Source organism: Mangifera indica, chromosome 13 (genome assembly GCF_011075055.1).
Source record: "Mangifera indica cultivar Alphonso chromosome 13, CATAS_Mindica_2.1, whole genome shotgun sequence".
In the NCBI taxonomy this organism is placed as follows: Eukaryota; Viridiplantae; Streptophyta; class Magnoliopsida; order Sapindales; family Anacardiaceae; genus Mangifera; species Mangifera indica.
Genome location: NC_058149.1, coordinates 13,197,046 through 13,223,760, shown reverse-complemented (window position 1 = coordinate 13,223,760; position 26,715 = coordinate 13,197,046). Strand labels below are relative to the sequence as shown.

At 35.5% G+C, this 26,715-nt stretch overlaps 3 protein-coding genes and 1 pseudogene across 3 annotated transcripts; 1 reads left to right on the top strand and 3 right to left on the bottom strand.

Moving 5' to 3' along the window:
• Positions 1-847: 847 nt before the first annotated feature.
• Positions 848-5,740, top strand: LOC123194912 (tocopherol cyclase, chloroplastic-like). The gene is given in 11 exon segments (XM_044608416.1): positions 848-1,211; positions 1,474-1,499; positions 1,502-1,717; positions 1,973-2,052; positions 3,060-3,136; positions 3,294-3,463; positions 3,615-3,712; positions 4,183-4,290; positions 4,783-4,899; positions 5,119-5,268; positions 5,415-5,740. Coding segments are annotated over 11 exon segments (1,359 nt in total). The 5' UTR covers positions 848-1,071; the 3' UTR covers positions 5,592-5,740.
• On the bottom strand, positions 5,719-7,991 carry LOC123194911 (protein NRT1/ PTR FAMILY 1.2-like). Its single transcript, XM_044608415.1, has 4 exons — positions 7,834-7,991; positions 7,543-7,760; positions 6,704-7,257; positions 5,719-6,618 (listed from the first exon to the last, which is right to left on the bottom strand). The coding sequence occupies exons 1-4, from the start codon at positions 7,928-7,930 to the stop codon at positions 5,745-5,747; spliced, it is 1,743 nt and encodes a 580-aa protein (XP_044464350.1). The 5' UTR covers positions 7,931-7,991; the 3' UTR covers positions 5,719-5,744.
• A 302-nt stretch (positions 7,992-8,293) lies between these two features.
• On the bottom strand, positions 8,294-12,468 carry LOC123194910 (protein NRT1/ PTR FAMILY 1.2-like). Its single transcript, XM_044608414.1, has 4 exons — positions 12,253-12,468; positions 11,930-12,147; positions 9,742-10,292; positions 8,294-9,215 (listed from the first exon to the last, which is right to left on the bottom strand). Exons 1-4 carry the CDS (start codon positions 12,362-12,364, stop codon positions 8,348-8,350), a joined length of 1,749 nt encoding a protein of 582 aa, XP_044464349.1. The 5' UTR covers positions 12,365-12,468; the 3' UTR covers positions 8,294-8,347.
• Positions 12,469-14,380: 1,912 nt separating this feature from the next.
• Positions 14,381-17,058, bottom strand: LOC123193851 (annotated as a pseudogene).
• Positions 17,059-26,715: the final 9,657 nt, after the last annotated feature.

Here is a 26,715-nt window from a genome sequence, read left to right as displayed (position 1 = left end):
GTTATTAAATTTGAGTTAAATCGATTTAAGCTGAGAGTGAGTGAATTGGTAGATAATATTTTCATACTTAAAAGAAGAAAAAGATTATTCAAACTTAAAAAAAATCTATTAATAAGAAAAAAATTTCCTTGATATGCAGTGGGTCTTGAGTTGAACCATCCTCTAAAGCGTGGATCGTGTCCCTCACTGCTATTTTATGGATAAATTTTTTGATTTACGAAGTCTGGAACCTAGATAGATTCATTAAATTTGATTTTTGATGTTATTGGGATGTGTAATAAAATTATGTATATATAATTAAATATATATATATATATATATATATATATATATATATATATATATATATATATATATATATATGTGTCATTATATGATTGGATGATCTTAAATTAAAGAAAAAATAATATTTTATCATGTGATGACACATATAAATATGTACATATTTATATACTCAAAATAAATATACATAGTATTACTCCTTATATGTGTAGAGAGAATTTTATTTTTCAATTTCGGTCATAAATATATGCTTAAAAGGTTGAGACGGGTGTATAACCGTATATTCTCTCTGTATTTGAGTTTGGAAAGTGTATTATTTTTCGAGTTTAAATATTATATATTATCTTTTAGAATATATTAAATTAAAATTAAAATTAATTTCAAGAAAACAAGGAAAATAAAACCAAATTTGAGGGGCCTAAATTTTTGTACATATTTGAAAGATTAACAATGTGTATTTTGTATATATACGTATATATGTATATATGAATTGAATATGTTATTTAAAATATACTGTATACAAGGAAACTAAATAATATATAGGTCAATAAATCGGAGACTTTTCTTCGTTGGCAATGCAATGGTTTAGCTGCAACCGTCCAACATGCGCCATCGGCATCTCAAAGTCGTGCAAGTAATAAACATTCGTTGGATCTGGCGGTCATCTTGCTGTTGTACGTGTCTTTCATTTTCAGCTTGCGTTTCAACTGTTGCCTGAAACTGGCCTCTCTGTTTTCCTTTTATCTTCAACTATTAACGTAATCAATCATACACAACTCTGTGTTTGAGATGGAAACAGTCATCTCTTTGCCATGCAACTCTTGTGTCACTAAAAATTTCAAGCTCTCTCAGTCTCCAAAACGCGGTTGTATCTCTGCTAATTATGAGCCTACACCGCTCAACAGGCACCTTCGAACTCCTCACAGCGGGTCATTTCCTCTCTTTCACTTGGAATTCTCTGCGTTATGAATTTTTCATTTTGACTGTTTCATAAATTATGATACTTTTGCCTTTCTGCTTAACGTTTTAACAGTTCCACTTTGACTGTCATGCAATGCAAATGTTCTAAAAATGAAAAAATAATAGGAAAGAATCAAACACATTTTGAAAGTTCATAGACATTGGACAAGTGCCCGCTTATAGCAGTTTTCCAATGGCATCTTTTGTGATTTTTATTGATATTTGAATCAGGTACCATTTTGATGGGACTGCGCGGAAGTTTTTGAGGGTTGGTACTTCAAGGTCTCAGTTCCAGAGCAGAGACAGAGCTTTTGCTTTATGTATACTGTAGAAAATCCTGCCTTCAAGAAAAAATTGTCAGCATGGGAAGTTGGACAGTATGGACCTAGATTTACTGGAGTTGGGGCTCAAATTCTGGGTGCAGATGACAAGTACATTTGTCAGTACTCTGAAGAATCTTCAAATTTTTGGGCAAGTGAGTTTTTACCTTACCATATGTTATGATTTTTAATAATATAATTTATTCCATTTTTGTAAATGTTGATTAGTTATCATACAGTCTTATTCTTACTAAGATAAGGAGCCAAGGCCTAATAGATCATGGGACTTTTCATGTTTATTAATCTATCATAAGTCGTGACAGCTTTTCTGGAACAGTAATCTTGTCATTCTATTTTCTGTTTTCCTCCTTGTCTAGTTGAATTCTTAATTGAATTTTGCTACTGAATAGGTAGGCATGACATGATCTTGGGGAATACTTTTACAGCTGAGAAAGATTCGCAGCCTCCAAATAAAGAAGTTTCTCCACAGGTACATACATCACTCTGATTCTACTCTTCAAGTGTAATGTTAGGGACATTTTACTGTTATACTTTGATTTTTGTTGCAAATGCTGTTTTTTAAATTCTCGTAATTCCAATTATGATAAATTGAGCCCAAATTTTTGGGTGTTCTTGAAGGTAAGTAATTACTTATAGCATGCTGTATTCTTTACTTCTTGTTGACCTCTGATATGTTGCAGTTGATACTCAACAACCATAGGTTGAACAGTTCAATGGATTATCGTGTATCGTTCAGAGTGTCTGCCATTGGTTTCCAACTACTTTGCCGCACAATAAACTAGTAGAAGGAGTTATCTAGATGACAGTTGGTTTTATGTGCTAAATTTAATATCTCTGTTTTTTGAAAATTTTTCCTAGAATAAAAGTTCTTCTCATAACACTCTTAGCACATAGAATTCTTGAGATTGAATTTTAAGACTTTTAGGGTAGAATTTAGAGATACAGGCTGTATAGAAACATCTATGCGTCCTTTGGAGAGGTTTAGAAATTTAGCTTTCTTTATTGTGGGTAGTGAGTTGTTCAATTGGTTAGATTTCGAAGTGGTTATATTAGAGGACTTATGAGGTCAAATCCTTCTATAACAGGGTTTAATGGGTTTGGTTCATATTGTGGGTAGTGAGTTGTTCAATTGGTTAGATTTCGAAGTGGTTATATTAGAGGACTTATGAGGTCAAATCCTCCTATAACAGGGTTTAATGGGTTTGGTTCATATTGGCAAAAGGTTAGAAAATTATAAAAAAAAAAAAAAAAAGACTAGACATCTGAAAATGCAAGCCAACTCTCATTGTTTTTACATCACTGTTGTGGACCTTTGTGATACCCAAGTGGAAAGTTGCCTTAACATTTGGGAGAAGAGAGCTTGGAAGCTTATTCAAACACCATTCAATATTCTATTACCTGCTTATGCCGTTAATGTTATCTGTCACAACCACTGAATACTTCTTTACCTGTATGTACATTGGTCCTTCTTTGCAGGAATTCAATAAAAGAGTATTAAAAGGTTATCAAGTCAGTCCACTGTGGAATCAAGGTTCTATTCATGATGATGGCAGGTATCTTTTTCTTTGGACAACATATGGTTTTTAATTTCTGAATCAAGAGTGACCAGGCCACAATATTAATCAGGTTGTTTTAGTATTTTGGAAAAACAGATTCACACAATTATATTTGATTAATTCTATTTTGAGATAACAAAATTTCTAATTGCAGGTCAAACTATGTTGAAACTGTGAAAACTGCACGTTGGGGGTATACTACTCGCCCTGTCTATGGATGGGGTAATGTCGGTTATAAACAGAAGTCTACAGCAGGCTGGCTTGCGGCTTTTCCTGTGTTTGAACCCCATTGGCAAATATGCATGGCAAGCGGACTTTCAACAGGTGCTTGCTATTTAGTCTCTCCTATGAAGAGCATTTTCCATGGCTTGGATTTGCCATATTTTGAGTAAAAAACATTCTAGATATGAAATGACTCTTGTTAGCAACCTGCCTGCTGTGTGATTTTAGCTCAGGCGTTTACTTTGGATCTCAGGTTGGATAGAGTGGGATGGTGAATTGTTTGAGTTTAAAGATGCCCCTTCGTATTCAGAAAAGAACTGGGGCGGAGCCTTTCCCAGAAAGTGGTTTTGGGTAACTGTTTCTTATTTCTTAGTGTGATTATGTTCAACTTGGTAATTAAATTTACTGTTGGTAATAAATCTCGGTCTTGCATTTTCCCAGGGATAAAAAATAGTGTTTAAGAAGGATAACAAAACTATTCCATTCTTGATTTTCAGAAACCTCTTAAAGGCCATTCAATAAATCAATCCTATCAAGTTTTGGCATAAGTGGATATAAAGTTGTCCTGCTGTCTTGTTACTTGCATAAGACTCCATCCTTGATTAGGCAGCCACTTTTTCTATGCAGTGCGACAACATGATATACTGATGCATTGTTTGCTAGCTGAACCTCTTCATATGAAAATTTGTCCTTGGGTTTTTAGTTGTGTGCAGCTTATCTATTTTTATTAGTCCTTGCACTATAACGTTGTAGATGTGTACAGCTTAACTACTCACATTTTATTATTCTCTGCATCTTCAATTTATTGATGCATGCTTTAGGTTCAGTGTAATGTCTTTGAAGGTGCAAACGGAAAAATTTCATTGACTGCAGCAGGTGGGTTGAGGCAACTACCTGGACTTACTGAAAGCTTTGAAAATGCTGCATTGGTACTTATCTATGGCAATTTCTAAACTCAAGTTGTTTTTCTTTATCCCAATGCTGTCAAAATTTATTTATGTATTGAATAACTTCCTTCTTCAATTAGAACTACGATTTTAATATGATATATAAAGGTGGAACCGGGGTAATAGAAAAAAAAATTGTGACCATAATCACATCTCTGTGCCACAATGCAAGCTGACTAGACTAGATCTCCTCACCATCAAGTCCATTTATTTGTAAGAGCGTTGTGGCCAAGACCCATCCTCCTTCATTCATGTCTTTATTATTGTGCCATGACAGTACCAATTCTCTTTTCTGGAAGGAAAATTAATTAAGAGCTGATAAAGAAAACTGGAAATTAAGGTTGCCAATATTTCTCATTCTATGTCAATTGCACTTGATAGATTAAGAATCAGTCTTATGTTGAGTCTCCATCTCATAGAAACACTTTTTCCATTTACATATTAACATATGTACTTTATCATACCTTGATGCAGATTGGAGTACATTGTGATGGAATCTTTTATGAATTTGTGCCATGGAATGGCGTTGTAAATTGGGAAATTGCTCCATGGGGTTACTGGTACATGGCTGCAGAGAATGAGACACACATGGTAATTTTCTCTCTTGCTTATATTTTCTTCTTCAGAGAAGCTATTACTAATAAACCAATCTCATATTACGAAACCTTCTAGCTGTAGAAGTGACCTCCCAATGAATTTATCATCAAAGTTTTGACATGGGAGAATTTATGCGTTGGAATCAAAATCTGGAATTCAATCTGGACTTTCTTTCAAATGATTTAATTTTTAGTATTTGTTTGTCTGTGATAGGTTGAATTGAAGGCGACAACAACCGACCTAGGTACTCCCGTACGTGCTCCAACTTCAGAGGCTGGCTTTGCTACAGTTTGTAAAGACAGTTGCTCTGGTGAGCTAACATTGCAAATATGGGAAAGAAGATCTGATGGCACGAAGGGGAAGGTCTGCTTTTCACACTGAACTTCTTCTCTAATTTATACCTATACATATTGTTGAAATAAAAATTGTCTGCCTATATTTCTTTCTGCATATGGTGCACATGGTGCTTCCATGCTTTTCGAAGCTAATTAAATATTTTCAATAAGTAGGTCATTTTGGATGTTACAAGTGACATGGCTGCAGTAGAAGTCGGAGGAGGACCATGGTTCAACACCTGGAAAGGTAATACTGCTTCACCGGAGATTCTTAAACGAGCTCTAAATGTTCCTGTTGATGTGGATGGGTTCTTTAGTTTGGTTCCATTTTTCAAGCCCCCTGGTCTATAGCCATTGTCCATTGTTCCAAAAAAAAAAAGTGCAAGGCTTAAGGGTTCGATGCTTGCAATAGTTACTTAGTTCGTATTTATAATTTTTTAAAAATTTTTTGTAGTACATAACCTATTGAAAGAATTAATAAACTTAAAAACTAAAAATCATCTCTCATTGCAAGCCTCTTGATCGAAGGGCACATCTTAATCCTTTCTCCTTTAAAGGGCCATAAGCCTTGCAACAAGAAAGGAAATAAACAAAATTAAGCAAGCTTAACCCTACAAGAACAGAAAAATACCAGTCATAGTGACCCCTGTTGATATTGCTGGAAACCCAGCTCTCCTTTCCTCCTCTTTTGGTAGAATCATCAACAATATTCAATATAAAACTGGACACCAAGCTTGCTGCTGACATCCCTGCTCCAGCAAGTGAGGAAGCTACACTTGACATACTTTTAGGCAATTCGGAGTAATAGAATTCAATCTGTCCTACTATATTGAAAGCCTCTGCCAAACCACTTAGAATATGGTATGCTAGTAGCCACATTGCTGACATTTTAACAACACCATGTGGGTTGTCTGAAAATCCTTCCTTGATCGCTTTTTTGCGTCGAATGGTCTCTATTATTGCCAGTGATGCTATGGATGCACTGGATAAAATAAGCCCAGTTCCCATTCTTTGTTTTGAGCTGAGAAAAGTTGGTTTTCCAACAATTTTTGATGCTAGAGGGATAATGATACGATCATAGAGAGTTATCCATATTGTTAGTGTGAAAATCATAAAGAAGCTGAAGGAGCCTGCAGGAATTTGGAAGGTTGGTGTAATGTGTCTATCCATTGTACTTGCTTCAAGTACTGCAATTGAGCTTTGACCAAGAGTCACACACAACATGATTCCTGAGGACCACAGTGGAATCACCTTGATTAGTGATTTCAATTCTTCAACTTGATCTATAGTACATATACTCCATGGATCTTCTGAAGCTCTTCCATCTGGTGACAAGTCTTGTTGAGGATTCCTAATTATGCAGGCTCTATTAAGAAACCTGGACAGAGAGGACACAAAAGAGTACTTATGAACATATTTGTCTTGTTCAATATGAATAGCACTAAACCCAGTTGATACTACACCTTAATGTCTCAGTTGGTTTTACAAACTCAGCTCCTTTCTTGTAGTGGTAATTTTCATTTGTGGCCTGGGATGATAATTCAATATGCCTGTTTCTGTAACTGGCTACAATGACTTGAGCGAATCCGGTAAGCAAGCTTTTGTTAGCCTTCAATTTGACATAAAAGGGAGAAGCCAGGAAGAACAGAGCAGCTGACAACAACATCAGCATGCAAGGAACTCCAAAACCCACCTGCCAACCCAGCCTATCTTGAATGTATACAATACAAGTTAATGCAATAATAGCTGAAATTGAGACTGCACCATAGTACCAGCCAAAATAGCTCCGTAATATGCCTTCACTGTTTGGGTTGCCTCCCCTCGACTGCAACTGATCTGCACCAAAAGCTAATGAGGACGATCTAATGCCACCAGCACCAAATGACATGAATCCAAAAGATGAATATAAGAGCAGAAGCTGTGCTGTTGTGGGCGATATGCAGTTTTTACTCAATTCGTCGCAGTGAGGAAACCTTGCTGGTGGAAAATTGGTTGTAAACCATAATAGAAACATCCCCTGTAGCAAGACAAGTTTAACTAATTTTAGCTGTATCCTGAGAAAAACTGGCTTCATACACATGGTTTGATCAAGACATGACACTAAGCTATATTTAAACTCATAACTGAAGTGGATTAGAGAGGACACTTCTGATCACTGTCTAGTCTCTACTCTTCAACAAATCTTTGCTTTTGGTAAGGAGGACAATTTAATGAAACAATCTAGAGACTGTACACAGGTGAAAAACTGATGATGATAAGAAAATTAAGATCAAATTAAACATGAATTTCCGAAAAAGAATACCAGAAGGCTAGCAATAGATCCAAAGCTGATCATGTGGAACCGACCCACATAAGAATCTGCAAGAAAAGCCCCAATAAGTGGCATGAAATTGGTGACAGCTGACCAGATGAATAGTATGTTGATTCCTCTTGCAGTTTCCATTCCATACTCTCTTGTCAAATACAGTATCATGTTTGGGAGCAACCCAATACTTGCCATCCTCTCAAATGCCTCATTTGCTGTCATCATCAACACCAACATCATCATCAAGCATATAAATGACTGCGTTAATTTGTATGAAACAATTCCCACCTATGATGAAAGGCAATGTTTGAAAGCCACCCCTGGGATTTGAAGTTCCCAAGAGTGTCTCTCTGATCATTTTCTTCTCATCCGAAGGACTTCCCATTTGTCCTTCTCTTCTTTGCAGAGACTGGAATTTGCAAAACAAGAAACTGCATTAAACACTGGCAATTTCACACCCACCAAAAGTGAGAAGCTGCCAGATTTAACTGGCGGTAGTTACTTACTCAAAGACAATTGTGTGATTATTTAGTTGATAAACACTGGTTAAGCCTCAACTTAGTGGTCTAATTCAAGATTGTCTTCTCTGTGTGGATTAATGGTGTTTAGATAATACAAGAAAGATAATTCATATATCATTTATAATAAGTTTCTCGTTTCTCATTAAATTCATGTTGCATTTAATGATAAGGACTGGGTAAACATCATATCCGGGATATGAGGCATTTTTCATGGGAACAGATTTAACTGTTTCAATGCCCTCAATTATATGAGGACCAAATTTTATAGATACAAGTTAAAATTATTGTTCCTCAGTACTCATGTCATCCTTTTCAAAGGCTTCTCCTTTGCAAGGGCCATAAGCTTTGCTACAAACCAGGAAGTACATAAAATTAACCATGCTTAAACCAGCAAGAAGCCAATAATAGTAATCATAATGACCCTTGTTGATATTGGTTGAAATCCAGCTCTCCTTTCCTCCGCTTTTGGTAATATTATCGACTGTGTTCACTATGAAACTTGATACCAAGCTTGCTGCTGAGCTTCCTATTCCGAGGAGAGTGGAGGATATGCTAGCCATGCTTTTAGGAAGCTCAGAGTAATAGAATTGGGACTGTCCAATGGTGTTGAAAGCCATGGCCAAGCCTCCCAGGACAAGATGTGGCAATAACCACATCCAAGACATGTGAACCACAGCTCGTGGGTCGTCGGAAAAACCTTCCTCGATTGCAATTTTTCGCCGGAAAATCTCCACGATTGCCCATGTTGCCATGGATGCGCAAGAGCAAAGTAGTCCAATTCCCAGTCTCTTTTTCAAGCTTAGATAGGTTGGTTTTCCACTGATTTTAGATGCTATAGGGATGATGATATGTTCATAGAGAGCAATCCATACTATTACAGTGATAATCATGAATATGCCAAAGGACCCTGAAGGAATTTCAAAGTTGGAAGTAATTTTTCTGTCCATTGTGCTCACCTGGATTATGGGAAAGGATTGTTGATCCAGAGTCATACCTATCACGATTCCTGTAGACCAAAGTGGAATAACCTTGATCAAAGCTTTGAGTTCTTCTACTTGATCTACTGTACAAAGATTCCAGGGGTTTTTAGCTCTTCCATCTGAGGTCAAGTCTAGAGGATCTCTCACAATGCAAGCTTTGTTTAACCACCTGCACAGACAACTTCTACACTTAATATAAAAGAATAAAGAAGATAATTCAGCCTGCAAAACTGAGTATTTGGCCTACCACTCCCCGTTTAGGATTCCTCGATAAAGAAAAGAATAAGAATGGTTAAAGTCGTTATAGTCAAGAATGAGGATAAATATATCCCTCATCGATCCCCTCCCCAACCCATCCCCTTGTCAGTTTCTTCTCTCTCTTATATATTCCCAAAATCTTTATACATTAAATGTTTTGAATTATTATAAATATATCTTGAAACCTAATAAATATTTCGAGAATTAAAAAAAAAAAGTGTAAAAAATTTTCCCCGTGAGATAAAAAGGGAAAGGGATATAGAAATTTTTTTCATAAGAAAAGGATGAAAATTCTCTATTATCCTCGTATCGAGGATGTAATAAGGACAAGGAGAGGTTCCCCTACAGGGATGGAGACGTGGATCAAAGTATTTGCACCCTATCTAACCCCTTTGCCATCCCTATATAAGAATGCTAAATTATCTATCTGTTAATACCTTAATTTTTCACTGGGTTTGAGAAGCATTGATCCTTTCTTGTGATGGTACACTTCATCAGTAGCTTGAGATGACAGCTTCACATTTCTATTTCTGTAAGAGGCTACAATGACTTGAGCCAGCCCAGTGAGCAAGCTTGTTTTGGCCTTCAACTTGACATAAAAGGGAGAAGCCAAGAAGAAAGAAAGAGCCGATAAGAACATGAGCACAGCAGGAACTCCCAAACCCACCTTCCAACCAAGGTTATCTTGAATGTACACAATACAAGTTACTGCAACCATAGATGCAACCGAGACTGCAGCGTAGTACCAGCTGAAGTATCTCTGTAAAATGCCTGCATTTTCTATGCTGTCTTCCCTGTTCAACTGATCAGCACCGAAGGCTAAAGAGGACGACCTTATGCCGCCTGCTCCAACAGACATGAAGCCTAAAGAGGAATACAAGAAGAGAAGCTGGGATGTCGTCGCGCGTTCACAAATTTCACTTGCTGGGTCACAAACAGGAGGCTTTGCGCTTGGAATTATGGCTGTCAACCATAACAGAACCATCCCCTGTAGCATGCAAAATTAAAACTAAGCTGAACCTCTAAAAACTTTCAAAATAGTTACTCACTTAAGGTAGAACTGTTAACGTCAAATCATGTAAAACCCTGAAAATGTCAGAATTTTCAAAAATTAAAATCATCGGCGTCAAGCCATTTGGACTGAAGTTTTTCATTCTCGATGGCATCTTGAATAAGTGTTTTCTTAGTAAAATTAATAAGCATTCGTAGAAAGCTTTAGTTTGAATTTCTGTCACAATCTGTGAAACCTGACTTGTCCAATTCAAACAGGCTCATTAAAAAAAACAAAAATTCCTATGTTTTTGTGTACTTGAAGAAAAGTCCAACCAGTTCATAAATGTTAGAAGGAAATTGCTCATCAAGACATCAAGCTGGGATAATTTAATCGATAGTTAGAATTTCTAAGAAATCCATCCACTTAAATTAATCATTCTCTCACTACTAAGAGTCATTTCTGTTTGGAAATAACAAACGTATAATTTTCTTGCCCCCTGGTCTTGGGTTAATTGGACTTTGGCGTAAAAGAGACGTTGATGGTGGCGACTGGCGATAGGAACCACAAGGCTGACGTTGTTTAAAATTTGGAAATGACAATGTTGCAGCCCACCGATGAAGTTATTGTTAGCCCAAGAGAAATTTGATCGAGAGTTGAATTAATTAATATATACAAGAAACAATAATAATAAGGCCAAATGACTTGTGTTCCACCCAAACTTTGATGAACTAATTGTTTTATTTTACATTTGAAGAATTTATTTTCTCACCCATTTCAATCTCAGAGACACCAAAAACTAAATTGCAAGTTATAAATTTCGTACCAGAGTCAAGGGAGCTTTGGGCTCTATTAACAGGAAGAGTTGATGCATTTCTTGTGAGCTTGGATTGAGAAAATCAAGAATCCTTAGTCCATGGTTGGATGAAAGTGTAATCTAAGAGAGAAATTCTTTGAGATGAGAGTGAAAATGCTGACAAGTGAATATGTCTCGTTCACCAAAGATCCCTGGTTTTGCAAACGATGATGGGTGGGTTGCCATTTGTAGGTATTTGGAAGCATACAAAATTATGTTTGAATTAAACACAAAAATCATCTTGTTATTATGTTGTAAGTGAAACCGAAATTAGATGATATAATTTTTGTCGAGGTGTTCGATAGTCAGTTGCTTAGTTTTGTTAAAGGATGATTGCTTATGATGATTAAGGTTAAATTCTTCTTGTTGTTTCAAATGTTTTGCACATGTTTGTTCATGCTTTTGGTGAATATTCTATAAAAAAATAGCACATGAAAGTTATAAATTTTTAGTTTGCTAATAGGTGTGATTTGGGTGAAAAATGGGTTTTGTAAGTTCGTTTATGACTGTTAACCAATTCGAGAGAAAAAAAGATTAAAAAAAAAAAGAAAAATTTAATTTTTTTAATACTATTAACCATGTAACTAATATTAACCTTATTATGTAGTGTATATAGTAATAAAATTACATTTTGACCATTAAATCAAACTCTGCCCCTGATGTATGGATACGATAATCAACTTTTCAAACTTAAAGGGTATCATAATAATTTCATCAAAGTTTGAGTGGGAACTCATTTGCCGTTATGATGATGTAAAAGTGAGATGGAAGAGATTACCGCGAGGGTAGCAATAGAGCCGAAGCCGACCATCCGATAACGACCGGCGTAGGAATCTGCAACAAAGGCCCCTAGAACTGGCATAAGATTACTAACAGCAGACCAGACGAAGAGTATATAGGCTGCAGTCATAGCTTCCAAGTTATATTCTCTCGTCAAATACATTATCATGTTCGATTGTAACCCTATACTCGCCACCCTTTCAAACGCCTCGTTCGCTGTCACCATCAAAACCACAGAACCCTTCATTATTCATGAAAATTTGTACTAATAATTAAACAGCATGCATGCATGACCAACGTTTTGATTCATGGAAGTATTACCTATTATAAACGGCATCGTTCTGAGGCCTCCCTTTGGGTTCAGATTATCGCCCAAGAGGGGCTCCATGGCCAGCTTCTTCTCGTCTGAAGAGGAACAGCTTTCGCTTCCCATCTGGTTCAGTATCTAAGAATTTCAAAGGAGGAGGATTATATAGAAAGATTAGGGTTGGCTATATATAATCTTGACCGTCAGGTGCTGAAGATGCTGCATTGAACGGTAAGTGAAAGAAGATTTAAATAGAAAAAAATAAGCACCATGAGCTAATGGCTTTGGTCATGAATTTAAGCAACATTGAAAGTAATTGTATATATAGTTGTATGAATTCGAGTATTACTATGTGTATTCAGTTTTGAATACTTAATCAAATATTAAAAAAATGTATCATTATATGACTGTGTGTTACTGAATGTCCAATTATATAATATTTTCTTCTGCATAAATTCTCAACCTACTTGTGGGCTCATCTTTCTTTTTAAAATGGTTTGATTATTAAAACTATATATATTGGTTATTGTGTATTGATGATAACTTTTAACATATTTTAATTATAATTACAGTGATGTAATTGGTCCCCGTTTCTTAAAATTATTTTTAATGATAATTATTAGAAGTTTAAACTTAATTAGTCATTTTTAATTGTATTTGTAGTGTAATTGGTCCCCGTTTATGATTATATTATAATAGTGTAATTGTAGTGCAATAAGAAGATTTTGTAATTCAAAATCTTTATTACAATTTCCCACCCAATATTTAGCCGAAAACACTTTTCCACTTAATAAATGTATAAATTATGTTTTCGTACTTAAAACTTAACTATGTTAAAAAAGAAATTTAACTTATAATTACATATTACTCCATATTAAATCCTCCTCCTTCCTCTTTCACACTCTTTTGTTTTCATTCATGATTGTTTTCTTTTTCCTTTCCATCTTTGTCACCATTGTTGTCACCACATCAACTAGGTCACATCCCTAACATAACATCATCAAAAAACCCATCTTCAGATGTGTCACATCTCTCACCATTACAACCACCAAATCCATGCATCTCTCTCCACCACAGCCACTAATCCTCAACCCCTTTTCATCTCCATAAAGACTTTTGCCCCCTCTAATTCTGCCAACCTCAGTCCAAGCATCGATTCCCTCAATTGCACCATTGACGTCCTCAACGATTACACCTCCCTCCATGTCAACCCCTAAGATTGTCTGAACAAATGCTCATATACTTTGGAATGGTAAAAGCTCATTCATGAATAATTCGACCCTACGAGACAATATTGGAAAAAGAATAGTTTTGAGTAGAGTGGCATGGGTAAATCTATCTATTGAACCGGACCCAAATTTTTTTGGCCCTGAGCTTCCAGCTTACCTATTTTAAGTTCAAATTTTGAGTTCAAACCCGATTTATTATATATTATTGGACTTTGGGCCGAAACCAGACCCAATATCAAAGCACCTTCTCTTTTAAATTTCTCACAGTAGTATAAGCTCCAAATTGCATAATTTAAGAATCTGCCGGTTATCATATGGAAGCACCTTCTCTTCGTCATTGCAAAATAAATAAATAAATAAAATAATTCTCAACATTGCACAAGGCACTATTTGGAAGTTTATAGGACAACCTACTCGAAAACTGGACCCCGTTCACTCGATTTCATCTATAAGGGAAAAGGACGACCGTCTGATTTTGCTATAAGACACTCATCTGAAAGATTTTGTTATATCTACATTCAGATACGTTTCACCGTATTAAAATGTCGCCATTCTGATAGATTGTTAAGGAAGTCAACTTGGAAAAAATCTTTGTGTAGGTGTAACATGGCTGATGGTCCCACTCTGTTTTCAAGCATAATATTTGCATCTTTATCATGGCATCATAGTCAGAGTTAGGCCATGGGTATGGAGTGTGACAGAAAATAATGACAAGCCAACTCATATTTTAATTAACAATTATAGAGATATTTACTGAAGTTAATTTACAAATTAATTAACAATTATAGAGATATTTCTATAACAGGAAAGCTCGTTCCATGAGTTAGTATATGAGTTCGCCATTCTCTTCTTTTATAAGATTGCAGATAACGAGCTAAAGAATAGGTGAACCACCATGGGCACTACAGCTAGGTAAACCTGAACTCTTAGTTTTTATTACCATAACTAACTTCGCTCATTAATATATACATATTTATGGAACTTTTTAAAACTAATGATCCTCGCTCAAGGTATCCTTTTCATCCACTTCTTCTTTACAAGGACCATAGGCTTTGCTGCAAGCCAGGAAGTACATAAAATTAGCCATGCTTAAACCAGCAAGAAGCCAATAATAATAATCATAATGACCCTTGTTGATATTGGTTGAAACCCAGCTCTCCTTCCCCCTCTTTTCGTAAAATCATCGACCATGTTCATTATAAAGCTCGATACCAAGCTTCCTGCTGACATTCCCACCCCAACAAGACTGGAGCCAATGCTAGACATAGTTTTGGGTATTTCAGAGTAATAGAATTGCGTCTGCCCTATGACATTGAACGCCAAGGCCAAGCCTCCCAGGACATGATGGGGCAGTAGCCACATTGAAGACATGTGCACCACAGCTTCTGGGTTATCCGAAAATCCTTCCTTAATTGCAAGCTCTCGCCGGAAAGTCTCAACGAGTGCCCATGCCGCCAGGGATGCACAAGACAGAAGTAGCCCGATTCCCAGTTTCTTCTTCAAGCTTAGATGAACTGGTTTACCATTGATTTTAGAAGCCAGTGGGATAATTATGCGATCATAGAAAGCAATCCATAAGATCATAGTGATGATCTGAAATATGACGAAGGAGCCTGGAGGGATTTCAAAGAAAGGAGTGATGTGTCTCTCCATTGTGCTCAATTGGATCACTGGAAAGGTGTTTTGAGAAATAGTCACAGCCATCATAATTCCTGCAGACCAAATTGGCACCATCTTGACTAATGCTTTTAGCTCCTCTACTTGATCTATTGTGCAAAGACTCCATGGATTTGAGGCTCTTCCATCTGTTGTCAAGTCTTGTTCAGGATTTTGAACAATGCAAGCTTTGTTGAAACACCTGGACAGAATGTGGAACAAAGATCAAAACACAAAGCTGAAGAACTATTTATCAGCATAATGGTTATTATATGATCAATACCTTAACTTTTCACTTGGTTTGAGAAGCATTGACCCCTCTCTCTGATGATAAATTTCATCGGTGGGTTCAGATGATAACTTCATACGTCTATTTTTGTAAGAGGCAATGACAACTTGAGCAAGCCCAGTGATCAGGCTTGTTTTAGCCTTCAACTTGATATAGAAGGGAGAAGCCAGTAAGAATGAAACAAATGAAAAGAACATCATCACAGCCGGAACTCCCAAGCCGATCTTCCATCCCAAGTTATCTTGAATGTACACAATACAAGTTACTGCAAACATGGATGAAACTGAGACTGAAATATAGTACCAGCTGAAGTAGCTCTGCAAGATGCCTGCATCTTTGTGGTTGTCTCCCCTGTTTAACTGATCAGCACCAAAGGCTAAGGAGGATGACCGTATGCCGCCTGCTCCAATAGACATAAGACCAAAAGAAGAATACAATAACAGAAGCTGCAATGTCGTCGGGGGCTTACAAATGCTACTTCCTTGTTCACAAGGAGGAGGCCTTGCTTGTTCAAACATGGCCGTCAACCATAGCAGAACCATCCCCTGTAACATGAAAAACAAAAAGTTCAAACAAACTCCTATAATTTGTTTTCATCGAGGCTACCTTAGAAAAAACTAGAAGTTGATAAAGTATTCAGAGCCGGTTGTGAAGGGCAGTTTGTCTTATCCAAAGAAAGAGACATTGAATTGAAGGGCTGGCGAAAAAACCAGAAAGAAAAGAGGAGACGTTTAAAATCTGGAAGAGAGAAAGGGACAACCTAATCCACCAATACCAATTTTCATAGCAACCAAGGAGAAGATTGGGGAGATTCAGCTAAGTATACAAGAAATGATGAACACTAAAACTGCGCTGAAAAAATAAATGATTACCAGGAGGGTAGCAATGGAGCCGAAACCGACCATCCGGTAGCGACCCGTGTATGAATCGGCGATAAAGGCCCCAAGAACCGGCGTAAAATTAGTGGCGGCAGACCAGATGAAGAGGACGTTAGATGCTTGTGTAGTTTCCATGTTATATTCTCTTGACAGATACAATATCATGTTTGCTATCAAACCAACACTCGCCACCCTCTCAAATGCCTCGTTAGCTGCGGAAATCACAGTAAACACTTCATTAAACCATGAAAATATACATCAGAATTCAAATTGAAAGGTTTCAATTCATGTTACCAATGATGAAAGGCATGGTTCTGAGGCCGCCCTTTGGATTTAGGTTATTGCTCAACAGTGGGTCAGTCATCATCTTCTTCTCGTCTGAAACAGAATCACTCTGACTTCCCATCTGAGTCTGCCCTGCTCAACAGCTTTTAGCAGTAATAAAACCGGAATACTGTAGGAAGCGTGAGAAGAAGCGTGGGTGGCCTCCGCATTCAGCAATAAAAGATTAATATAAGAAAGATACCTGAAACTGAAAGATTAATATAAGAATTATATATTCTCCTTCAAGTTTACACAATATTGCAAGGAGAGCGAAGCAGAATTAAATATAAAAAAGAAATCAGCATCATGAGCTCAGATGGGCTGTGGGTGAGGACACGCTTCTGTTCATGAATTTAAAGAATTCAAAGGGAATGAGGACAGCCATTGTTATTGGAAATATCACCACCGTTTCAGCTACATCATGGAGCATTTTTATAAAATCAATGAAAATGAAATTAATTTTTGATATTGTCTTGTTAATATTAAATGTAAAAAAATTATGATTGGCCCTGTTTTATATGAATAATAACATCATAATAGCTACGTACTGCCACTTTTAATGATGGATAACACTAAATTGAATTTTACAAATTGCCATAAATATTCAATCCAATGTGGTATTTGTTACGTTGATTTTATTTTACTTTAACCTGTATTAGGATTGAAGGTTACTCGCTTCAGCAGGTAACCAGGCGTCACAGTTCCGGTCCAGATCGGTTGCATTGATCCAAGCGTATGCGGTTGCATCACTGCTCTGCCGTTGCCATTGACTAAGGTTGTGTTTGTCAAGGGACCCAAAATTTACTTTAATGCCTCTTTTATTATTTATATTTTGTTATTTAGTTTATTAATATAATTTTTTATTATTAACTATAATATTATAAATAATATATATTTGTTGCATATCTGGTGGATTTTCCACCACATGCTGTAAATGTTGACAAAAGCATGGGAATGCATTAAATTGGCTTGGAATTTTGGCTATAAATTTAGCCATTTTCTTTGACTAATGGGGCAGCCAAATGTCTATAAATAGCCCCCCTCTCCTCACTTCAGAGTCACTCTTCTTCTTCTTCTCTTCATCCGGATCTGATATAAAATTATTCTCTCAGTTGTTTTCTCTCCTCCTCAATTCTTCTTTAATTATTTATTTTTTTATATTTGTGTATTAAATTCATAACACATTATCAATATGATCAGCTCAGATATATTATATCTTTCTATTATGTTGTTATGCTGCTTAAATATTATAAATACAGATATCCTAGTTGTGATGTCTCAGTTGACTTTTAATATTTGTTATATTTCTGCTTAATTTTTATTTATAATCATACAATATTTGCAATCTGAAATTTACAAAATTGTAAATCTGGACCTGAAGTCTTGAAACTCTTGAATCTGGACCTGAAGTCCTGAATACTATTTGTAACCTGAAGTTTACAAAATTATGAATTTAGACATGAAGTTTAAAATAGGCCAAACGACTATTTCCCACCCAAGGTTTGATGTTTTCTCAAAAGTCCCCCCTTTAACTATGGAAACATCAAATACCCACCCATGACCGGTTAGATTTAACAAAACTCTAACGGTGGTAAGGGTAAAATGGTCATTTTTGCTATAATATTAAAAATAAACTAAAATAGAATCTAATTTTGCCCCCCTAAACTTTAAAAACTAAAATTTTCCCCCAACCTAAGTTTTAAAAAATGGCAGTTTCACCCTAGGGTTTGGTTTTGAAATCTCCGGCGACCGTTCCGACTCCATTGCCGACGGCCTCTCCCTCCCGAAGCAGCCTCTCCTTCCGACGAATGCTTTCCTCCCATTTGGAGGCTCGATCGGCGTCGGAGACGCCTTGGGAGATGAAGAACCTCGTTGGGTCCCCGGAGATTTCAAAACCAAACCCTAGGGTGAAACTGTCATTTTTTAAAACTTAGGCTGGGGAAAAATTTTAGTTTTTAAAGTTTAGGGGGGCAAAAAGAGATAAAATTTTCAAGCATTAGGGTTTTGTTAAATCTAACCGGTCATGAGTGGGTATTTGGTGTTTCCATAGTTAAAGGGGGGACTTTTGAGAAAACATCAAACCTTAGTGGGAAATAGTCATTTGGCCTTTAAAATATCATAAATTTGGACCTGAAGTTCTGAATATTATTTATAACCTGAAGTTACAAAAATTATGAACATGGATCTGAAGTCCTAAATATGATTATGATATATAATTTGTAACCTGAAGATTACAAAATCATAAGAACATATATAAGGCCTGAAGTTCTATATTTCACTGAAATATTTACATCTCACTTGCAACTTGAAGATTGCATAAGTGATGAAAATAATAAAATAGAAATCTAAAATATTATGTAAGTTTTACATAATATAATATTATGAATATGAATCATAAAACCAGAAGTTTTGTGAATATATGATAAATATGAACCTGAAGTTCGCACATAATTTTTCTTTATTATATCACTAATTGTTATTTATTTCATCAACCTGCAGTTGGTGAAAATGACAAATCTTATAAAACTTCAATATGTTGCCCTTCGATTGGATGGAGAAAATTTTTCTGAATGGGCTTTGGACACAGTTCTCCATCTACAATCAATGAGCCTTGGAGAAACAATAAAAGAAGGAAATGATGCATCCCAGCAAGATAAATCTAAAACTATTATTTTCCTTCGTCATCATATCCACGAAGGGCTACGAGCAGAATACGTAGATATTATGGATCCACTGGAATTATGGAGAAATCTGAAAGAAAGATTCGATCATCATAAATCAATTACATTACCAATGACCCAATATGAATGGACTCATTTATGCTTACAAGATTTTAAATCTATAAGTGAATATAACTCTGTCATGTTCAGAATTGTCTCCCGAATGAGACTATGTGGAGAAAAAATAACTGAAGAAAATATGTTAGAAAAAACATTCTCCATATTTCATCCTTCAAATATGCTCCTGCAGCAGCAATATAGGGAAAGAAGTTTTAAAAAAATATTCTGAACTGATATCCTGTTTACTGGTGGCTGAACAAAACAATGAATTATTATTAAGAAACCATCAGACTCGCCCCACTGGTATTGCACCGTTCCCTGAAGTGAACGCAACTACTAGTAGTAATCGTGGGTGTAGACGAGGTCCTGGACGAAATAAGTTTCGATCCAGAGGTGGCCATAATAGAAAATCTTTCCACCTTCAAAGGACCAGAGATGAAGCAAAACAGGATAAAGGGAAAATGATACAGAGTAAACCACATAATCATGATAGTAAATGTTATAGATGTGGTTCAAAAGGTCATTGGTCGCGTACCTGTCGTACGCCAAAACATCTGGTAGATTTATACCAAGCATCTATTAAAAATGCAGACCAGAAGATTGAATCAAATTGTGTTGAAAATCCAGACCCTGTCGATCTGGCAAACTTTGATCTTTCAGAATTTCTTCAGGACTAGAAAAATTATGTATATTATAGTGTGTAATTATTACTATATGTTTCTTCCTTTCAAATTTTGTAATAACTAATATAAATTTTAAAATGAAAGGAAATGAACTCCAAACTTGAAGCGTTAACTTCAAAAGCTGGTGATGGAAACCTATGTTTGGTCGATAGTGCAACCACCCACACTATGTTAAAAGAAAAGAAATTTTTCTTAACTTTATCACCAATAGAGGCTAAAGTAAATACTATATCAGGATCAATCAATCTGATTGAAGGCTCCGAAAGAGCTACAATTATGTTAAACAATGAGACCAAATTAAATATCAATGATGCATTATATTCAAGTAGATCTAGAAGAAATCTACTCAGTTTTAAATATATAAGAAATAATGGTTATCATATTGAAATCATGAGTGAAAATGGTGTAGAATTCATTTGTATAACTAGTAATACCTCCGGAAGAAGGCTTATACTAGAAAAATTGCCTACTTTATCATCTGGATTGTATTATACAATCATAAAGGCAATTGAAACCTATGCAGTATCGAACCGGAAGTTCGTTGATCCAAAAGCATTTATACTTTGGCATGATAGTTTAGGCCACCCAGGATCTACAATGATGCGTAGGATTATTGAAAATTCACATGGACATACATTACAGAAATCATAAAATTTTATTGTCTAGTGAACAATTCTGCACCGCCTGTTCTCAAGGCAAATTAGTAATAAGACCATCCCCCTCCAAAATTGGAGGTGAATCCCCATCATTCCTGTAAAGGATTCAAGGGGATATATGTGGACCCATTCATCCATCAAGTGGGTCATTTTGTTATTTTATGGTCTTAATTGATGCATCTGCACGATGGTCTCATGTTTGTTTATTGTTTACCCGAAATATTGCGTTTGCTAAACTGTTAGCACAAATTATCAAATTAAAGGCACATTTCGCAGATTATTCGATCAAGTCAATACGACTAGATAATGTTGGTGAATTTACATCTAAAACATTTGATGAGTATTGCATGTCTATGGGGATTGAGGTTGAACATCCAGTCCCACATGTCCACACACAGAATGGATTAGCTGAGTCTCTTATCAAACGACTCCAGGTAATTGCACGCACTTTATTATTAAAAAGTCAATTACCTACTTCTATGTGGGGACATGTTATATTATATACTGCAACGTTAATTCGCTTGCAACTTTCTTCTTATCATCAATATTCTCCCCTACAATTGGCTCTTGGTCACCAACCTGATGTATCTCATTTGAGAATATTTGGTTGTGATGTATATATCCTCATTGCGTCTCCTCAACGCACAAAAATAGGACCCCACGTCGTTTGGGAATATATGTTGGATATAATTCACCATTCATTATCAGGTACCTGGAACCATTAACAAGTGATCTTTTTACTGCACGATTTACAGATTGTCACTTTGATGAGACAACTTTCCTATCTTTAGGGGAAAAGAAAATGTCTCCTGAAGTTAGGCATGAACTTACTTGGTATGTACCTACCATGTCTCATTTAGATCCTTGCACATCCCAAAGTGAAACTGAAGTGCAAAGTATAGTGCGATTACAAATTATTGTCAACCAAATGCCCGATGCATTTGTGGATATGGCAAAAGTGACAAGATCACATATTCCAGTTGCTAATGCACCAGCAAGAATTAATGTGACTACTGAATAGTTCATTCGAGCCGTGACTGATCCATCTACCTCACGCTAGAAGCGTGGTAGACCTATTGGATCAAAGGACACTGTTCCTCGAAAAAGAAAGGCAAATAATCAAACAAATAATCAAACAAATATTCCTCCAGAAGAGGTTATGGTCCCTGAAGAGACTCAAGCCCCTGAAGTGGCACAAACCCCTGAAGTGGTACAAAATCCTGAAAAACAGGAAAATGAGAATATTGAAATATCTTTAAATTATGTTTATACACGAGAGATATGAAATTGTGAAACAATTATAGTTGATGATATATTCTCATTTGCAGTAGCTACTGAAATTCTGAATGATGATGATTTTAAGCCACATACTATGGCTGAATGCAAACAAAGACATGATTGACCTAAATGGGAAGAAACAATTCAAGTAGAATTAGCTTCTCTAGCAAAACGTCAAGTGTTTGGGCATGTAGTTCCAACACCTCAAGACGTACAACCTGTTGGATATAAATGAGTATTTGTGAGAAAAAGAAATGAGAAAAATGAAATTGCTATATATAAAGTCAGACTTATAGCCCAAGGCTTTTCCCAAAGGCTCGGTATAGACTTTGATGAAACATATGCACCTGTGATGGATATAACCACATTCAGACATTTAATCAGTTTAACAGTCTTTGAAGGATTGGATATGCATATAATAGACGTAGTTACTGCTTATTTATATGAAAATTTAGACACTGAAATTTACATGAAACTCCTTGAAGGATACAAATTGCCTCAAGCAAAAAGGGTCAATTCAAGAGGCATGTGCTCAATTAAATTACAACGATCATTGTATGGATTAAAACAATCTGGACGTATGTGGTACAATCGTCTCAGTGAATATTTGAAAAAAAAAGGGCTATGTGAATAACTCTATATGTCCATGTGTCTTTATCAGAAGGTCAGAATCGAGATTTGCTATTGTAGCAGTTTATGTTGATGACATGAATTTAATTGGGACCCTCGAAGAGCTCTCAACAATTGCTGAATATCTGAAAAAAGAATTTGAAATGAAGGATTTGGGGAAAACAAAATATTGTCTCGGCCTGCAGATCGAGCACAATTCAAATGGAATACTTATCTATCAATCAGTGTATATTAAAAAATTATTAAAATGTTTTAATATGGATAAAGCTCATCCTTTGAGCACCCCAATGATTGTTCGGTCTTTTGATCCAAAAAAGGACCCATTTCGTCCTAAAGAAGAAGATGAAAAGATACTTGGTCCTGAAGTACCATATCTTAATGCTATTAGAGCCTTATTATATTTGACCCAATGCACGAGACCGGATATATCCTTTGCAGTAAATTTATTGGCCCGATTTAGCTCTGCACCTACCCGTCGCCACTAGAACTGAATCAAACATATACTTCGTTACCTATGTGGAATTAGAGATTTGAGATTATTCTATTCTGTCAAATCCCCTAAAAATCCTAGTTTGGTTGGATATGCAGATGTTGGTTATCTTTCTGACCCCCATAAGGCCTGCTCACAAACGGGATATGTTTTTACTTATAATGACACAACTATATCATGGCGTTCCACCAAGCAGACCTTGGTTGCAACTTCTTCAAATCATTCAGAAATTTTAGCTCTCCATGAAGCCAGCCGAGAATGTATATGGTTACGGTCTGTCATCCATCATATCCGGAATGCATGCAGTCTTCCTTCTACAACAGACACTCCTTCCATATTATATGAAGACAATGCAGCATGTATAGCCCAAATTAGAGGTAGGTACATCAAAGGAGACAGAACCAAACATATCTCACCGAAGTTCTTTTACACTCATGAGCTCCAGCAGAGTAAAAAGATTGATGTCAAGCAAATCAGATCATGTGAGAATCTTGCAGATTTGTTCACTAAGACACTACCGACATCAACATTTGAGAAGTTAGTGTATAACATCGGTATGCGGCGGCTCAACACGCAACCAAGTTAATCGTACTACAAAGAGGGGGAGCGTTCATCAGGGGGAGCATTCATCAGACAAAATTTTGAAGTATTGGACAAAAGGTGCACTATACTCTTGTTTCCTTCACTAGATTTTGTCCCACTGGGTTTTCCTAGTAAGGTTTTTAATGAGGCAGTTTAAGCATGTTCAACGCCAACTTATAGGACATTTAATAATTATGTTCCTTTGCTTTGATTTTTATCCCACTTGGGTTTTTCTTAGCAAGGTTAATATAATTATCTGTAAGTGGTGAAAATCCAAGGGGGAGTGTTACATATCTGGTAGATTTTTCACCACATGCGGTAAATGTTGACAAAAGCATGGGAATGCATTAAATTGGCTTGGAATTTTGGATGTAAATTTAGCCTTTTTTTTTTTACTAATGGGGCAGCCAAATGTCTATAAATAGCCCCCCCTTTCCTCACTTCAGATTCACTCTTCTTCTTCTTCTCTTCATCCGGATCTGATATAAAATTATTCTCTCAGTTGCTTTCTCTCCTTCTCAATTCTTCTTTAATCATTTATCTTTTTATATTTGTGTATTAAATTCATAACAATATTATAATTTTATTATCACATTCATTTTTACTATTAAAAAATTATCTAACTAACTTTGATTTTATTATAATTATATTCTTATTTATTAATTTTTTAAACAAAAATAACCTTAATTTTAATTAATATAACAAATAATATAAAAAATATTTTAGAATAATTATATCTAAGGGTCTTTTAAGTAAATTTATTTACTAGTATTATTTTATTACCTTTAACTAAACATAATAATTATTTATACCTACTATTTTTACTAAATTTTATCAAATATAATAATAATTTACACCTAATAATCTTTTAAATAATCGTAATATTTCAATTTTAGTAATAAAATATTACTCAAACCAAACGTCTCCTAAGTAATATAATTAACATTTTCATTTTAAGTAATTTTAAGTATTAAAATATTACCTTAAAAATCTTTGATTTTGTTACAATTAAATAATTGTTTATTAATTTTATTATCTATGGGCATTATACAGTAATAATTTATATTCGGTAATATTTTAATTATTATATAATATTTTATTTCTCAACTAAATACATTCTAAAAAAAAAAATTATGTTCTTTTATCCAAGATTTAGGCGTACAACACAATACAATAGTTTACCCATTTTATAGTTTTTCTCTAGCTCTATAATTAAAATTTGAAAACCTTGGGAATCACCCATAACATATTCAAACCTAAACTCGTGATAATTGTCACTCATCCAAACTCAAGTCTATTAGAATTTTATATGATGAGGGAGACATTGACTGCTGGAAGAACTGTTGTCCTTTTCTGAGTTAGCTTGCTGGACCATGAGATGGTCACTCATATAGGATTGGAGGAGAAAATTGCCAGGAGAGGTTAGGAAAACTAAGGGAAGATTAAAATGTTGTTTATTATCATTAAACATCAAATCCAGTGTTACATCACATCAAATCTTGTGTTACATTTTGAAGTTTGAAATATATAATCCGGTTTCTGCAATTGACACAAGATTCACGTTTATTAAGCATCCATCTGGTAAAAGCTAATTTAAAACGTGGAGCAATCATTCTCGGTTCCTCATTTTCCAAGACTTATATGAAAAACATTCCTATATGTCCAATTCTTAAACGCAAGAGTACATTTTCCCTACCTACCAAAAACTGCATATCAAAATTATTGCTCTTGCAGTCTCCATTTCGTGAAATTGTATTTGTTGTATGTAGAAGGAGTTCTCAGTTTCAACTAATTGCACCTTTCAAAACGAGACTCTATGTACAAGATATGTTTTTAATTCTGATAATACTTTGTACATATATAATATCAAAATCTCTAGATTTGAATTCCATCAAAGATAAGAGTGGACATATATATCACATTTAATCTTTATATGAGATAATAATATAGTATCAAAGTCGTTAGGGTTTGAATCTTGTCAAAAGTAGGAGTAGACATATATACAAAATAAGATTCACATTTAGTCTTCATATGAGACAACCAATATGGTATTAAAGTCACCAAGGTTTGAATCCTATCGGAGGTGAGAGTGAACATGTATGTAAAATAAGACCCATATTTAATCCTTACGTGAGAGAAATAATGTGGAAACGTTATCTGACCCGTCCGAGGAACATATAAAATATTGAGGAATTTCTCTAATTATCAACTGATGGTTCCTTGTGCGCATGTGTCCTGTGTGAATACAAGAGATAACAGCCACTACTGCGGCTGCAAGACCAGTAGCAATGGCAGACCCTCAAATCTAAATGCGAGGAGAAGCTGGTGAAGTTAACGTTACTGGTGTACTCTTCTTCCTGTTAATAAGCTGGGAAATGAGAAGACTGACTTGTAGGAGCATTAAATCTGTCTTGTCTTTGTTTAGATGAACTAAGCAAACGTAAATTTATGCGGCCTGTTAGATAGATAAATAATTCATCCAAAGTCAATGTTAGCGTAGGCTAATTTGCCTATGATAAGGACTGGTTAAAAGTGATTTACGAGATCTGATGCAGATTTTAGGGGAGAGATTAATACGTTTTCAGTGACGCCAAAAGAGAGAAGGTAGTGTAGGCCTCGAAGTCTGTTGAACTAATGACTACACAGCTGAATACTAATCTTCTTCAGTCATGTCAGCTTTAATTTTCATGGATTTCTCCATTTTAAGAACCATAAGCATAAGCCTCCTCTTTCAGTGAACTCAATGTGAAACTTAATAGCAAGTTTGCCGCTGCCTTTCCTACTCCGGCCAAGAAAAAGTGGCGATGATGGTGGACATACATGCATTTACTAGTTCGGCATAACAGAACTCAGTCGCTTCATCAAGAAAAACACTGCAAATAGATGGATCAAACAATTTGTTTCCAGAGCTTATTATTTTTCAAAAATAATAAAATTATACGTATACATTTTTTATATAAAAACGAAACGAAAATAATTATTTTGTTAGACCAAAAAAGAAA